The 16,500-nt window shown below is 44.2% G+C and overlaps 1 protein-coding gene across 1 annotated transcript in view; it reads right to left on the bottom strand.

Moving 5' to 3' along the window:
• Positions 1–6,599: 6,599 nt before the first annotated feature.
• LOC123729246 (uncharacterized) overlaps positions 6,600–16,500 on the bottom strand; it is a 35,552-nt gene continuing 25,651 nt past the window's right edge. Inside the window, exons 11-13 of the mRNA XM_045703526.1 lie at positions 8,154–8,482; positions 7,860–7,916; positions 6,600–7,679 (exon numbers count right to left, since the gene is read on the bottom strand). Of these exons, the coding sequence (XP_045559482.1) occupies positions 7,408–7,679; positions 7,860–7,916; positions 8,154–8,482 (658 nt within the window). The 3' untranslated portion in view covers positions 6,600–7,407. The remainder of the gene's footprint in view (positions 7,680–7,859; positions 7,917–8,153; positions 8,483–16,500) is intronic.

Here is a 16,500-nt window from a genome sequence, read left to right as displayed (position 1 = left end):
TCAGAAGACGGTGACATTGAGACGAAACGCCACTCTAACCGATGTCTTTCCTTGCATGGCTCTAGAGGACTTTGGCTGTTCGTGTGTGAATGACGATTCATCAGCAGCTTTTCAGCAGCAAGTGCGGAGAACGGCTGATATACTCACCGACTGCCAAGATGACTTGACGCTGACTGATGACGGTTCCAGCCAACTTCACCATACTGACGGACCTGACAGTTCAAGCAGTCCTGAGGTCTTACGTGACTTAGGTTTGACTGATATTGATGTCGACTCCTGTCAAGTGTCTCCTGCTGGTAAGAAGAAACTCATCCAGCTCATAGCTGAGTACCAGTCCATTTTTTTCCAGGCACAAGTTGGATTGTGGAAAAGCTTCTGGATGTCTTCACCGCATTCAACTGAGTGATGAGAAACCCTTTCGGATGCCCTACCGACGCCTTTCACCAAATCATTATGAGAAGCTCAAGCAAGCATTGAATGAGATGGAAGAACGTGAAATCATAAGGATGTCTAGTAGTGAGTTCGCCTCTCCCCTTGTCCTTGTATGGAAGAAGTCTGGAGACCTGAGACTCTGTACTGATTTTCGTTTGCTCAATGCTCGCCCCATCAAAGACGCACACCCACTCCCTCACCAGGCTGACGCGCTGGCTGCTTTAGGTGGAAATGCCTTTTTCTCGACGATGGACCTTACCTCTGGCTACTACAATGTGGAAGTGCATGAGGACCTGCCACTGGCTCTGAGTAAGGCATGTGTGTCTATGTATCCTTTTCCTGTTACGCTCCTTGCCTATGGAATAGCCTGCAGACTTAAACTTAAGACTCTTGTCACCCTTGCCCATTTTAAATATTTATTGGAGGATTTTTATTTTTGTATTGCTTGCAACTGTTTTGGGTAATGCAAGTTATTGTGCTGTTAGGGGAATAACCTATGTGTAAATGTAATCTGTTGCTGGTTTTTTTGTGCTATCTGTGGTCGTTTTGTTTGTCTTGTGTAGTTTCTTAATCATTATACCTAAACTGTATGTGTAAACATGTATACGCAGGGCCCAGCTGTAAAAGAGACCTTGGTCTCAGTCTGTGTTCCTTGTTGAAATAAAGGTATAATAATACAAATAATAAGGACTCAACACTACGTATACACGTCAGCTACCACAGCAAGTGTAAGTGAAACCAGAATGAGCGGCAAGAAATAAGTTAGTCCTAAATATTTCTAAAAAGAAAAGCATTGTATTTGGGACAAATCATTAATGTGGAAACTGAGCAAGTTGAGGAGACTAAACTGCTTGGATTAAGCCTGGGTTGTAAACGGTCATGGTCAAAACATATTGATGCAACAGTAGCTAAGATGGGAGAGGTCTGTCCATAACAAAGAGCTGCTCTGCTTTCTTAACAAGGCAATCAACAAGGTAGGTCCTACAGGCCCTAGTTGTGTCGTACCTGGACTACTGTCCAGTCAGGTGCCACAAAGAGGGATTTAGGAAAATTATAATTAGCCAAGATTAGGGTAGCACGGCAGTCCCTTAAATGTACACAGAGAGCTATCAATAATATGAATGTCAATCTCTCCTGGCTCAAAGTAGAGGAGATATTGACTTCATCACTACTTGTATTTGTGAGAAGTATTGACATGCTGAATGCACTGAGCTGTCTGTTCAAACTACTAGCACACAGCTCAGACACCCATGCATACCCCACAAGACATGCCACCAGAGGTCTCTTCACTGTCCCTAATTCCAGAACAGACTATGGCAGGTGAACAGTACTACATAGAGCCATGACTACATGGAGCAGTATTCCACATCAAGCAACTCATGAATCAGATTTGAAAAAAAACAGATACAAATAAACCTTATGGAACAGCGGGGACTGTGAAGGGACACGGGCACAGACACGCATACACACACATAACATACGCACTATACACACAGATTTTGTGTTGTAGATACTGTATGTGGTAGTAGAGTAGTGGCCTGAGGGCACACACTTAATGTGTTGTGAAATGTAATGTAAATATGGAACAAATAATAATAAAGAAAGAAATACAAACAGTTTCCTGTGTGTATAAAGAATGGCCCACCACCCAATGGACATCCAGCCAACTTGACACAACTGTGGGAAGCATTGGAGTCAACCTTCCCTGTAGCTCAGTTGGTAGAGCATGGTGTTTGCAACACCAGGGTTGTGGGTTCGATTCCCACGGGGGGCCAGCACAGAAAAAAAAAAAATGTATGAAATGTATGCATTCACTACTGTAAGTCGCTCTGGATAAGAGCGTCTGCTAAATGACTAAAATGTAAAATGTAAATGTAAACATTGGCCAGCATCCCTGTGGAATGCTTTCGACAACTTGTAGTCCATGCCCCGACAAATTGAGGCTGTTCTGAGGGTAAAAGGGGTGCAACTAAATAAGAGAACGTGTTCCTAATTTTTTTGGACACTCCTGTGTATATTCAGTATTCACTGCATCCACAGCTTGTGTTGAGTTTCTTTCGGTCAGCAAGTCAACCCCACCTCATTCCTCTGGATAGACATTCCCAAGCTATGCTGAAGCAGTGCCTCCTTTAGCAGATCATTTGGAGATCATTCATCCAAATTGAGTCTCTATTATACTGTTCTCCTAATAGATGCTTTGATACACACCTTGCAAGTAGACTGAGTCTTCGACAGCATCTGAGGTGTGTGTGTTTACTCCCTGACTCTCCAGGCTGCTGTCCGTGAATTTACTTCTTTATTAACACAGCTGATCTTTGCCTCCATAATCACCTTTCATTGCCTGTTTATAACGCTCTCCAGCTCAAATGAGTATTTTCCCTGAGATTATTCAAAGGATATTGGCCCTAGTAGTGGTACAGCCCACTGTAATTTGTAGTGGCTCTAGAAAGGAGGAAATAGTATTTTAATTAGTCTCTAAACCAGCATGAAATTACATTTGACATGTGGGCTGTTCTGTTTTAAACAATTTGTATGAAATTAAAGATGTGGTCCTCCAAACATTTAATTTTCTCTGTGTAGGTCATAGAGAGCATAGATCTCCTCAGCTGTAGTGATCTCTCTGACATGGTCAGTGTGTTAGAACTGTTTTAGAATAGTGTTACGTTTGGCTTTCTTTAAGACACTTCCTGTCAGAGCTTTATAGTGCCTACATCATACAGTAAGAGGCTGTGTGGTACACTTGAGAGTGATGTGGCTAACTGGGAAGGTGTCCAAGGAGTCGGGCCATCTCCCATGACAAGAGCCTGGAAAGAAAGATTCATTTTCTTACTGACTTTCCTCTCATTTCTTGCCAAGTTCTTCCCTAAATTGTTATTTTATCGTTATAGTACCACTCATGTACTATTTTTGGACCACTTCAGAATTCCGACAGTTCTGAGCAATTTTTTGTTGCCGGTGTCAACTGGTTATTTTGATTTAATTTCATTCTGGTTAATGAGGCGAAGGATTCATTAACCGAGGTACATATCCTATTGCTTTCTCCAATCACCTAAAGATCAGTGATTACCTTACGGAAGAGAGGAGGGAAGGATGCGTTTTTGAACAAACCCCCTTGAGACACCATCACATCAGTTCCTTCCATTATTTTTCAGTATATTTTCTGGAGGACTATAATTAAAATACTAGACTGTGTTTGTAGTGTATACAATTGTTTGCCCTAAAACTGAATACTTCCATGAATGGAACTGGACAGCTTTGATTGATGGTTGTTTATGTTGAATTGAACCAAATCTACTTCGTCTTTCATACAGCAGTTATGTTATCATGCAGATGCCAGCATGGCTGTAGCCTTCCACCCAGCCATGTACAATAGCCAGCCTTGTATTTCGATTCTGCTGGAAGGAATGACGCCTTGATTTAAACAGTTGTTAAGCCTTATCCAAAGATCAGCTCTCTCTTTATCTCAAGTAGGAGAAACGAGCAGCAAGGTTCAACCTCTACAGGATTGTGTCCCTCGCGGGACGGTTGACTAGCATGAGGTTGTAAGTAACAAGAACATTTCCCAGGACATAGACATATCTGATATGGGCAGAAAGCTTCAATTGTTGTTAATCTAACTGCACTGTCCAATTTACAGTAGCTATTACAGTGAAAGAATACCATGCTATTGTTTGAGGAGAGTGCACAGTTATGAACTTGAAAATGTATTAAATAACCAATTAGGCACATTTGGGCAGACTTGATACAACATTTTGAACAGAAACAGATTACTCTAAAACTTTGCACATACACTGCTGACATCAAGTGGCAAAAATCTAAATTGTGCCTAGATTCCTAATTCATATATTGGCCTTTCTCTTGCATTTCAAACATGATGGAACAAAAAACAACCAAAAAACGTGTTTTTCTTTGTATTATCTTTTACCAGATCTAATGTGTTATATTCTCCTACATTAGTTTCACATTTCCACAAATGTAAAAGTGTTTCCTTTCAACTGGTATCAAGAATATGCATATCCTTGCTTCAGGTCCTGAGCTACAAGCAGTTAGATTTGGGTATGTCATTTTAGACAAAAATTGTTTAAAAAATGGTCAGATCCTTAAGAGGACAAACAATAGTGATGTAGTGTCACATAGCATACCAAACACACAAAGCAAGTATTGTCAGGATACAGTATGTCTCTATGTAAGTCCGATAAATTAATATTCTTGATATTAATGTTTATCCTTTTAGGTTGTGAATTTCAGTCCATTTATGTGGTATGTAAATAGGATGGTAAATATGTCCATTGTACTACAGAGTGTTTCAAAAAAGTGCAGCACATTATTCCCTTCTGGTCAGCAGTACAACCTGTTGATAGATGCTCCTCTGTCCTCTCTGACAAGAGTGCTTTGTAATAAAAAAAACATACCAATTTCAGATAAAAGGCTCAAAAACACTGATGCCTTTTTGACCTCTGTGTGTGATGGAGTACCCTGAGGAAAAGCATGGCTCATGTCTAAAAGGTGTGCTTGTTCAGGCAAAGTAATCTTCTTTCTATTATGTCATCTGATGGTTATCAACTCCATGATAAGCATTCCCTTTCATTTTTACCAAGAGTGGTCCTTTGTAGCTAAATTGGTAGAGCATGGCGCTTGCTATGCCAAAACAGCAGGTTTGATTTCTGGGACCACCTGTAAGTAAGATGTTTATACAGTATACTGAACTGTCACGACACCGACGGAAGGTGGCGCCCCTCCTCGCCCGGGCGGCGCTCGGCGGTCGTCGTCGCCGGCCTACTAGCTGTTATCGATCCTCTGTTTCACTTTCTGTTGGTTAGGGCTAGGTTAGGCACGCACCTGTTTTGTATTAGTTGTTAGTGGCGGGGGTATTTATTCTCGCTAGGTAGGATTGTTTTTTCTGCGTGATTGTTCTATATCAGGACGTATGTTGTTTGAGGAACAAGTCTTTCCCTGTGATTTTCGCAGAGTTTATTGTGGGCTGCGTCCCTGCATTGTGTTGGGCTGGGTTTTTTGAGCATTTGTTTTATGGGCCCTGCCCTACCTACTTTTTGGTCTGAGTGGATACCCGTTAAAAGTGTGTTCACGGATTTTCTGTCTCCTGCCCTTGACTTCACCTCTCCTACTTCCTTGAGCCACCCTTGACATTAACAAAAACAGAAATGCAACATGCAATAATTTCAAAGATTTACTGAGTTGCAGTTCATATAAGGAAACCAATCAATTGAAATAAAGTAATTATGCCATAATCTATGGATTTCATATGACTGGGGATAAAGATATACACCTGTTTGTCAAAGATACCTTAAAAAAAAGTAGAGGCATGGATCAGAAAACCAGTCAGTATCTGCTGTGACCACAATTTGCATCATGCAGCACGACACATCTCCTTCGTATAGAGTTGATCAGGCTGTTGATTGTGACCTGTGGAATGTTGTCCCACTCCTCTTCAGTGGTTGTGTGAAGTTGCTGGATATTAGCTTGAACTGGAACATGCTGTAATACACATTGCTGTATTATACAGATCCTTGCGACATGGGGCCGTGCATTATCATGCTGAAACATGAGGTGATGGCAGCGGATGAATGGCACGACAAAAGGCCCCAGGATCTCGTCACGGTATCTCTGTGCATTCAAATTACCGTTGATAAAATGCAATTTTGTTTGTTGTCCGTAGCTTATGCCTGCCCACACCATAACCTCACCGTCACCATGGGACACTCTGTTCACAACGTTGACATCAGCAAACCGTTCGCCCAAACGACGCCATACACATGGTTTGCGGTTGTCAGGCCGGTTGGAAGTACTGCCAAATTCTCTAAAATGACGCTGGAGGCAGCTTATGGTAGAGAAATTAACATTCAATTATCTGGCAACATCTCTGATCGACATTCCTGCAGTCACCATGCCAATTGCGCATCCCTCAAAAGTTGAGACGTCTGTGGCATTGTGTTGTGTGACAAAACTGCACATTTTAGAGTGTCCTTTTATTGTCCCCAGCACAAGGTGCATCTGTGTAATGATCATATTGTATAATCAGCTTCTTGATGTGCCACACTTGTCAGGTGGATGGATTATCTTGGCAAATGAGAAGTGATTATTAACAGGAGATGTAAACAAAAGTTGTGCACAACATTAGAGAGAAATAAGCTTTTTGTGCATATGGAAACATTTCTGGGATTTTTTATTTCAGCTCATAAGGCATGGGACCAACACTTTACATGTTGTGTTTATATTTCTGTTCAGTATATATCAGTTTTACAATATTTTATTCATAATTTCACTTTGCTCATAAACGCAGCCAAAGACTCAGTGCCCTAGGTGCCCTTTATTTAGTTTAGTTTATTAATTCGACCATTTAAAAAAACAAGCACACATAAAACTTAAAAGTCATAGATGCACATGAATATAATCATGGAGGATAACACACAATAAAGTCTAGGACTTTTGTGGTCCTCTTGATACAAGATGGCTAGACAAGATCAAACACAGATTGGCAGTGAAATAATAAAACAAAAATGTGATCCTGTGATCAAGTGTCAGATAATGTGGTACATATATGTGGATGGGATAAAGGCAACCACAAAACCACAAACCCCCACACAACCACATGAATTGATGAATGGTGAAGTCATACACCTACACACAAATGCTTGGTTAAAATAGGCTTTTTATCCTGTCCTTGCACAATGTGATACAATCACTTCACAAACATGGTTTAAATGTCTACTGATAGCTTAAAGAGGCAATCTGTGATAGCAACAGCAATTTTTTGACTTTTAAATGAACGATATATACCAATTGACTCTGGAAGAATATAACTTGTGCCTTATGATCTTAGTTCAACTGTCGAACCCCATCAGAACCCAAGATAAGCTTTTTATTACGCCATTGATTGTTAACAATGTAACTGTAAACAAACACTGTAAAGCTTTCAAACGTTATGTAGGGCTTTACTCTGGGCAAGAAAAAGGTTCAGCACCTGGAAAGGATGGAATGGACAGGGGAGGAATGATCGCTGAGATCAGAGATGAATCTTATGGTGTCTGAGAAAGGTATTTTCATCAAGATGTAAGTGTTGCCCGGCTCCACTACAGGGGAGCTGCAGTGGTCGGGTAATGTGACGTAGTGAGGGGAAGGCAGGGGGTTGACATGGCCACGCGAGGCCAGCATGTACATGGCGTTCACCATCACGATGGACCGCTCATTCGTCTTCATGGACACACTCTCCACTGTCCCCAGCAGAACTGGACACACACACACACACACACACACACACACACACACACACACTTTAGATAAGCGTTGTGAAGCCAATGTACATCCAAGAGTCAAAGAAGATTTTAGTGCTTCCCACTGTTCTTACTAAAGATAAAAGTATTGAGTAATGTTTCCTTTCATTCTGTGCTTCAAACTGGAGGCCTTACCTTCGGTGTAACACAGGACTTCAGTCTTCAGATCGCCCAGTGGTAGAAGCCTGGGTCCTGAGGATAATGAACAACAGTCTAAACAAATGGACAGAGACAGACTCCAGGCAGGGACCCATCAGAAGACACCCCCTTTATCTTATATGAACTAGATATAGAATTCAATATTCATATCACTTGTCTGACTTGTAGGAGACCTTTCAGAGATAAACAGACGCAACTCAAGCTGTGGCATAAATCATGTATGGATGAAAAATGTGAATCAAGTTCGGATTGTATCCGGTTCCCACTGACCTGGAATCATGTTCTTGCTGGTGGTTTGTGTTTCAGGCCTTGAGTACAGGACCCCCGCGCAGCATGACCACAGGGAGGAGTTGGGGTAGCGGTGCCCACAGCAGGTGAACCCTGGCTGGGTAGGGTAGACCAGGTCTAGCCCTGGGGCAGAGCAGCAGGTCTGCGTGGAGCCAGCCTCCATCAGGACACTCCCACAGCACTGGGCCTCCTCTGAGAGTCTGTCCTGAACCTGCAGGTTGTACAGAGTCTCTGCACAGCACTTCATCTGGTCACTGCTGTGGTAATAGGCCTTCCCTCCGCAGCAGGAAACATTTCTCAACCTGTTGTGTCTTTGAAGAGAAAAAATATTTTACCTCCCAAAACCAAAAGAGCATCATCTCTCATAATTTGGTTCCTTTCCTTAATGCCATTGTGCTGTCATGTTGGGTGAACACCATATGTACTGATCATTAAAAATGTTATGTATTTGACCCATTCTATTTAATTTTTTTCTCTTTTTTTTACCCCTTTTTCTTCCCAATTTCGTGGTATCCAATCGGTAGTTAAAGTCTTGTCTCATCGCTGCAACTCCCGTACGGACTCAGGAGAGGCGAAGGTCGAGAGCCGTGCATCCTCCGAAAACACAACCCAATGAAGCCGCACTGCTTCTTGACACAATGCCCACTTAACCTGGAAAACAGCCGCACCAATGTGTCGGAGGAAACATCATACACCTGGCGACTGTGTCAGCGTGCACTGCGCCCAGCCAACCACAGGAGTCGCTAGTGTGCGATGGGACAAGGACATCCCTGTCGGCCAAACCCTCCCCTAACCCGGACGCCAATTGTGCGTCGCCCCATGGGCGCGGCTGGCTGCGACAGAGCCTGGACTTGAACCCAGAATCTCTAGTGGCACAGCTAGATGCAGTGCCTTAGACAACTGCGACACTCGGGAGGCTACTCATTCTATTTCAATGGATATAGCACTGAAGAAGATTCAATCAGTCTAGCTATAAGAATTATGAGTTTTAACCCATTGATTACTAGAATCAACCGAATGAGCAATGCAGAGAGATTACCAAAACTAGCAGACACTGCAGTCCCCAAGACAGGAGGCCATCCATTTAGCTAATCAATTAACAGAAAACTATCAGCAAAATGTATCTTTTATATTTAGATTTTTGGTTAGGACAGTGTATTTAAAGTTTTAAATTAGGTCAGCATCTTGAAACCTCTGTATATCATTCAGTGAATCCCAAACCAGCCCCTACCAACACGCTCGGAGGGCCCTCCCACTTGGCACACCACGTCATTTCAACGTTTAAATTGGGGTAATATTTGGTTAAGATGTTGATCAATGAGATTTTAATCTTTTATTTACCCACTCAAAAAGACAGCCAGAAGATAGTTGAATTCCGTATGTATTATAACTATGCTTTCAACCATCAAAAGCACAACCAAATTCCAATGGAAAAACAATGTCAGATTTTTTGTTTAGTTGTCATCTACATGTGTTATTACTGTGCTTGCAACCATTTACAATGCATTCGGACAGTGTTCAGACCCCTTTCCTTTTTCCACATTATGTTACGCCTTATTCTAAAATGTATATAAAAAACATCCTCATAATGACAAAGCGAAAACAGGTTTTTCGAAATGTTTGCAAATGTATACAAAATCAAAAACAGAAATGCCTTATTTACATAAGTATTCAGACCCTTTGCTATGAGACTCGAAATTAAGCTCAGGTGCATCCAGTTTCCATTGACCATCCTTGAGATGTTTTTACAACTTGATTGGAGCCCACCTGTGCTAAATTCAATTGATTGGACAAGATTTGGAAAGGCACACACCTGTCTATATAAGGTCCCACAGTTGACGGTGCATGACAGAGCAAAAACCAAGCCATGACATCGAAGGAGTTGTCCGTAGAGCTCCGAGACAGGATTGAGTCGAAGCACAGATCTGGGGAATGGTACCAAAAAATGTCTGCAGCATTGAAGGTCCTCAAGAGAACAGTGGCCTCCATCCTTCTTAAATGGAAGAAGATTAGAACCACCAAGACTCTTCCTAGAGCTGGCTGCCCGGCCAAACTGAGCAATCAGAGGAGAAGGTCCTTGGTCAGGGAGGTGAACAAGAACCCGATGGTCACTCTGACAGACCTCCAGAGTTCCTCTGTGGACCATCTATGTAGCACTCCACCAATCAGGCTTTTATGCTGGCCAGACGGAAGCCACTCCTCAGTAAAAAGCATATGAAAGCCTGCTTGGAGCTTGCCAAATGGCACCTAAAAGACTCTGACCATGAGAAACAAGATTCTCTGGTCTGATGAAACTAAGAACTCTTTGGCCTGAATGCCAAGTGTCACGTCTGGTGGAAACCTGGCACCATCCCTACGGTGAAGCATGGTGGCGGCAGCATCATGCTGTGGGGATGTTTTTCAGCGGCAGGGACTGGGAGACTAGTCAGGATCGAGGGAAAGATGAACGGAGCAAAGTACAGAGAGATCATTGATGGAAACCTGCTCCAGAGAGGTTTACTTTGTCCTGTTGGTATACCATCCAACAGGAAAACGACCAAAGCACATAGCCAGGACAACGCAGGAGTGGCTTTGGGACAAGTCTCTGAATATCCTTGAGTGGCCCAGCCAGAGCCCTGACTTGAACCCGATTGAACATCTCTGGAGAGACCTGAAAATAGATGTGCCGCGACGCTCCCCATCCAACCTGACAGAGCTTGAGAGAATCTGTAGAGAAGAATGGGAGAAACTCCCCAAATCAGGTGTGCCAAGCTTGTAGCGTCATACCCAAGAAGACTTGAGGCTGTATTCGCTGACGATATAAGGGCACAAGGCGAGACCCAGATGCAGACACAGGAGGCAGATGGAGGCAGTCTTTGTAGTTTATTTATAATCCAAAAGGAGTAGACAAGAGGATTTGGAAACAAAGAGTAGTAACACCTGGAGAACCTATTCACAGACAGCTTGTTCATGACCCATACAAACTATACTGAACAAAAATATATATACAATATGTAAAGTGTTGGTCAGGAAAGAAGAACATTTATATCAATCATTACAAAAATCAGCTATCCTCGCTTTTTCAAAAATGTAAGCTTTCTCAAACAATCTGTAAAAATACATTTTCTATGACTGGCAATTCGAGAACCCAACTCATACAGTACGAAATTTGTCGCTGTTCACATATTACTAATTGTAAATTACATCTCATGGGGTTCTCAGAAATCAGTAAGTGTAAGCCCTGCCCCAATCACACAGTCAATCCCATGCCTCTCGGGCCTGCACACCTATACAATCATTCTGGTCAGGGGTCATGAGCAAGCTGTCTGAGAACCTTGGCCTCAGCATCCTTGTCTCCCCTGCCCTCTCCCTCCTTGGTGAATTGTCCATTAATATGGAGTTGGTCCCATCTTTGCTGCTTTAACAGCCTTCACTCTTCTGGGAAGGCTTTCCACTAGATGTTGGAACTTTGCTGTTGGGACTTGCTTACATTCAGCCACAAGAGCATTAGTGAGGTCGGGCACTGATGTTGGGCGATTAGGCCTGGCTCGCAGTCGGCGTTGGGGCAGGTAGCGTTCTCCTGGTATCCGCCAAACCCAGATTCGTCCATCAGACTGACAGATAGTGAAGTGTGATTCATCATTCCAGAGAACCTGTTTCCACTGCTCCTGTTTCCACTGAGTCCAATGGCGGCAAGCTTTACACCATTCCAGCCGACACTTGGCATTGCGCGTGGTGATCTTAGGCTTGTGTGCGGCTGCTTGGCCATGGAAACCCATTTCATGAAGCTCCCAACGAACAGTTCTTGTGCTGACGTTGCTTCCAGAGCAGTTTGGAACTCAATAGTGAGTGTTGCAACCTAGGGCAGGTGATTTTTACGCGCTACGCGCTTCAGCATTCGGCAGTCCCATTCTGTGAGATTGTGTGGCTTACCACTTCGCGGCTGAGCCGTTGTTGCTCCTAGATGTTTCCACACTAGCAGGGCAGAAATTTGACAAAACTGACTTGTTGGAAATGTGACATCCTATGACAGTGCCACATTAAAAGTCACTGAGCTCTTCAGTAAGGCCATTCTACTGCCAATGTTTGTCTATGGAGTTTGAATGGCTGTGTGCTCGAGTTTATACACCAGTCAGCAAAGCGTGTGGCTGAAATAGCCAACTCTATTAATTTAAAGGTGTATCCACATGCTTTTGTATATATAGAAAGTATATTTAGATCACTGGTGAGCTCACCCGTGATGTGATAAATTGTAAATAGTAATTGCTATCAGCTAATTCATATTACGCTTTTTATCAGCCGAAAGTTAGCAAAATATGACCACTTATGTTAGATCACTCTTCCTCAGCGCTATGAATAATATAATCTACATTTTCAAGTTTGGATGAGAATTTTGTTATGCTGTAGCTACTTTTGTGAATGTCTGAAAATTGCATCCAAAAATAAACTGGTCACGTTGAGGACATAACGTTGTAAAGACTGTGTAAAATGTTTCTGTGAAAAAACAGTGTAGCCAGCTTCAACGCTGACTGTTGCGTCAATCGTAACTGGACGTTTTTAAATAAGAGTTCTAATCACACAGGTTTGAAACGTACGCTACAGGGACCACTGTATAATGATCACACGAGTGTGTTTGTATGTGTCAAAGGGTTAGAGACAATACAGAATCTTACTATGATACCTGAAACTCAAAAGGTGACTTCAAGAGTGGCGAGGGGATCGATAAACCCATCAACTTCAGGACACTCATAACGTGAATGATACAATTCATTTTCCACATTTAAATGGAATAAATCATTTAGAATTCCTTACATTTAGCAAACCAGACGGCACAATTGTCTTGTTTTTTTAATTTACGGATAGCTAGGGGCACACTCGAACACTCAGACATTATTTACAAATGAAGCATTTGTGTTTAGTGAGTCCGCCAGATTAGAGGCAGTAGGGAGGACCAGGGATGTTTTCTTGAGTGTGTGAATTGAACCATTTTCCTGTCCTGCTAAGCATTCAAAATGTAACAAATACTTTTGGGTGTCAGGGAAAACGTATGGAGTAAAAAGTACATAATTGTCTTTAGGAATGTAGTGAAGTAAAAGTAAAAGTTGTCAAAAATATAAATAGTAAAGTAAAGTACAGATACTAAAAAAAAACCGACTTAAGTAGTACTTTCAAGTATTTTTACTTAAGTACTTTACACCACTGGAAATAAGTCCATGCTCATAAAAAAAACGAAATCGTCCACTCTAATCGTAAACAGTACCTACCTCCACTGGATTCAGCCAGAGTCAAAAGGAAAATAGATTGAAGTGCGTCACTCACAACTGCACTATTATCACAGACTTCTCTCTTGATTCATAGCCAAAGTATCGAGTAATGGCATCTGTATAAATTCAGACTGCCATGCAACTTCCTGGGAGCCGCGCTACAAGGTCGTGACCCACAGTTTGATTGACAGGGTTAGAGCCTTTAACATTGGAGCATTGGTTGTTAATGATGTGCTCGACCACATTTCTATAGACTTTAGATCAGCGTGTGAAGCCGCAATTCAAAGTCAAAACATGAGTAGATTCAAGTGTTTTTATAAAAGTCCTTCCCATCTGTGTCAGGTATGCCCTCAGACATGGTACATTTTTCTGTATTCCAAATAAACACACTTCAGTCAATAATGAACAACATTTACTTGGAACATACATTAGTAACATTCCTCAAATGCCAAACAAGAGTCAACCAGTTTCCTGATAGAGTCAGACAACTGAGGTCAAGCACAAGCCAAGCAACAGGACGAATTAGACAAAAACAACCACCCACTGTGCGACCCCTTTCCTGGAAACCCAAAAGCAGACATTCCACCTCTCCAGTCTGGCTGTCTAACTGTCTGAATGCCTCTGACTGGAAAAGGGACGTGAAGGAAAGAATGGGAGGATACCCTAAGATCTTTGGTTTCTGCAGTTGACACCCTGTTGAAATATGTCTGGGAGGCAGTAGTTTGTATGATATGGTGCATTCAATTAAGAATTCTCCAACATCTGAGGTAGTAGGACTGGGAATGTGGGTATGTTATTTTATCAGAATTGCATCCATCAATGCCTCTCAGACATAAACATACAAAGATACACACCCAGTCTCAGACAGCGTGTGGGAAAATACTGTAATGACCCGGCTGGGTCATAAAGGGAAAAGAGACGGACTCTAGGTGTGCAGGTCAGAACACAGGTTTATTCCTAAACTGGGCTATTGTTCAGGCCACAGCCCACGCCGCTAAATGCCAAACGTACACAATTATACCATGTCGAGTTAAGGGGCACTCCCATAGGAACAGATCAAGGCCCCGAACAGAACGAAAGAAGATGAGACAGTAATCCCTATTTATGCATTTCCAAATCCCGCGGGATTACCCATCATACCCCCCCAACCTTTCCCTCTGTCCTGACATATTTAACCCCTGCTAGTAGCCATGAGAACCATAACACACCCACAAACACAGAACACAATACCGGGTCGTTACATAGCCCCCCCCCTTTCTAAACCCTAGCCCCTAGGGTTACACAACAAAATCCTTAAAACGACCCGGAGGTCGCATCAGTCTCTTGGGCCTCCCCGTGGCTCTCACCGGTGAACCCCCAGAACACTCATCTGCCCCAATGTCATTTCCAGCGCCCTCCGAAGAAGCAGCCCCCATCCCAGGCTCAGGTTGCGCTAGTCTCCTCGTTAGACTGTTCCCGTGGGCTCACATCAGAGACCTCACTCCCATTTCCTACCGTTTTCCTCCCTCTGTAGGGTGCCAATCGGTCCCGGTGGACCACCACCTTCCTGCTCCGTGGAGGGACCTCCACCCGGTACGTCACCTCCCCCACTCTCTCTATCACCAGACACGGCCCCACCCATGCACTGTCCAGCTTTGGGCACCGCCCCTTCTTGCGCGTGGGGTTGTGAAGCCACACAAATTCTCCCGCTTCAAAGTGCCTCCCCCTAGCGCGTGAGTCGTAGTGGCGCTTTTGGCGCACCCCTGCGTTCTCGAGTTGCTCTCTTGCGAAGGTGTGAGCCGCTTCTAACCGGTTCTGCAGACGACACACATAGTTCGGGCCAGGCAAAACCCCGTCGTCATTATCAGGAGGGTGGCCAAACGTCAGTTCGGCTGTGGTGCGCAACTCACAACCTAACATTAGTAGCGCTGGGGAGCACGCAGTCGATTCTTAAACAGCCGACCTACATGCCATAAGAATAAACGGTAAGTGGGTGTCCCAATCTCTCTGGTGTTTTGAGGTAACGATGGCCAGCTGCTATGCTAATGTTCTGTTAAATCTTTCCACCAGCCCATCACTCTGGGGGTGAAGCGGAGTAGTGCGCGTCTTCTCCGCGCCTAAGAGAGAACACCCGTGACTCGAAGTTTCTCCCCTGGTCGCTGTGAATAGACTGTGGCACCCCAAACCGACTGATTATTCCCCCCACCAACGCATCAGCTACTGTCTCTGCCTCCTGGTCTGGGAGAGCGTAAGCCTCCGGCCACTTGGTGAAGTAGTCCATAGCGATTAGAATCCACCTGTTACCGCTGTCTGTGGTTGGAAACGGCCCCACTATGTCTACCCCCAGTCTCTCCATGGGCTCCCCTACTGGGAATTGTTGTAGGAGGGCGTGTGACTGACCTGGAGGTCCTTTTTTAGCAGCACACTCGTCGCACTGCCTACAAAAGTCCTCAACATCCCTCCTGTGCCTGGCCCAATAGAAGCCTTTACGCACGCGCTTTAACGTTTTGCGACCCCAAAATGCCCTGCGCCAACTCCCCCATGAAGCTGCTGTAACACGCTCCCCTGCAGCCGTTTGGGCACCACTACCTGCCACGTAATTTCTCCAGTCGCTGGCTTTTTCCACCCCCTCTGGAGCACTCCCTCAGCCACTCTAAGGACTGTGAATTTAGCCCACAGTCCCTTGGTGACTGGTGATAGAGGGGCTACTTCCCCCCACGGCGGTCGTCTTCTCTCTTCCACCCACCGCAGCACAGGACGCAGCTCTGCGTCCTCCTCCTGGCGACGCCTCCACTCCCCAACGTCCACAGCCTCAAGCTCCCGGCACTCTGTCACACTCAGCTGACTCACCGTGGCGGTGACTCCCTCCTCCCTGCACAGTTCTCTCTCTCGCTCCACCCGTTTGGCGCAGTACCCACAGCCATCCTCAGCACACGGGCGGCGGGACAAGGCGTCTGCATTGCTGTGGCGAAGGCCGGCTCTGTGCTCCACCTGGAAGTCGTAGGGTTGCAGCTCCTCCAGCCAGCGGGCAATCTGACCCTCTGGCTCCTTGAAGGAGAGAAGCCACTGAAGGGCGGAGTGATCCGTCCGGACCACAAACGGCAGGC

The sequence above is a fragment of the Salmo salar genome, chromosome ssa20 (assembly GCF_905237065.1).
Source record: "Salmo salar chromosome ssa20, Ssal_v3.1, whole genome shotgun sequence".
Taxonomy (NCBI): domain Eukaryota; kingdom Metazoa; phylum Chordata; class Actinopteri; order Salmoniformes; family Salmonidae; genus Salmo; species Salmo salar.
The sequence above is the reverse complement of the archived record's forward strand: the minus strand, read 5'-3'. Positions and strand labels throughout refer to the sequence as shown.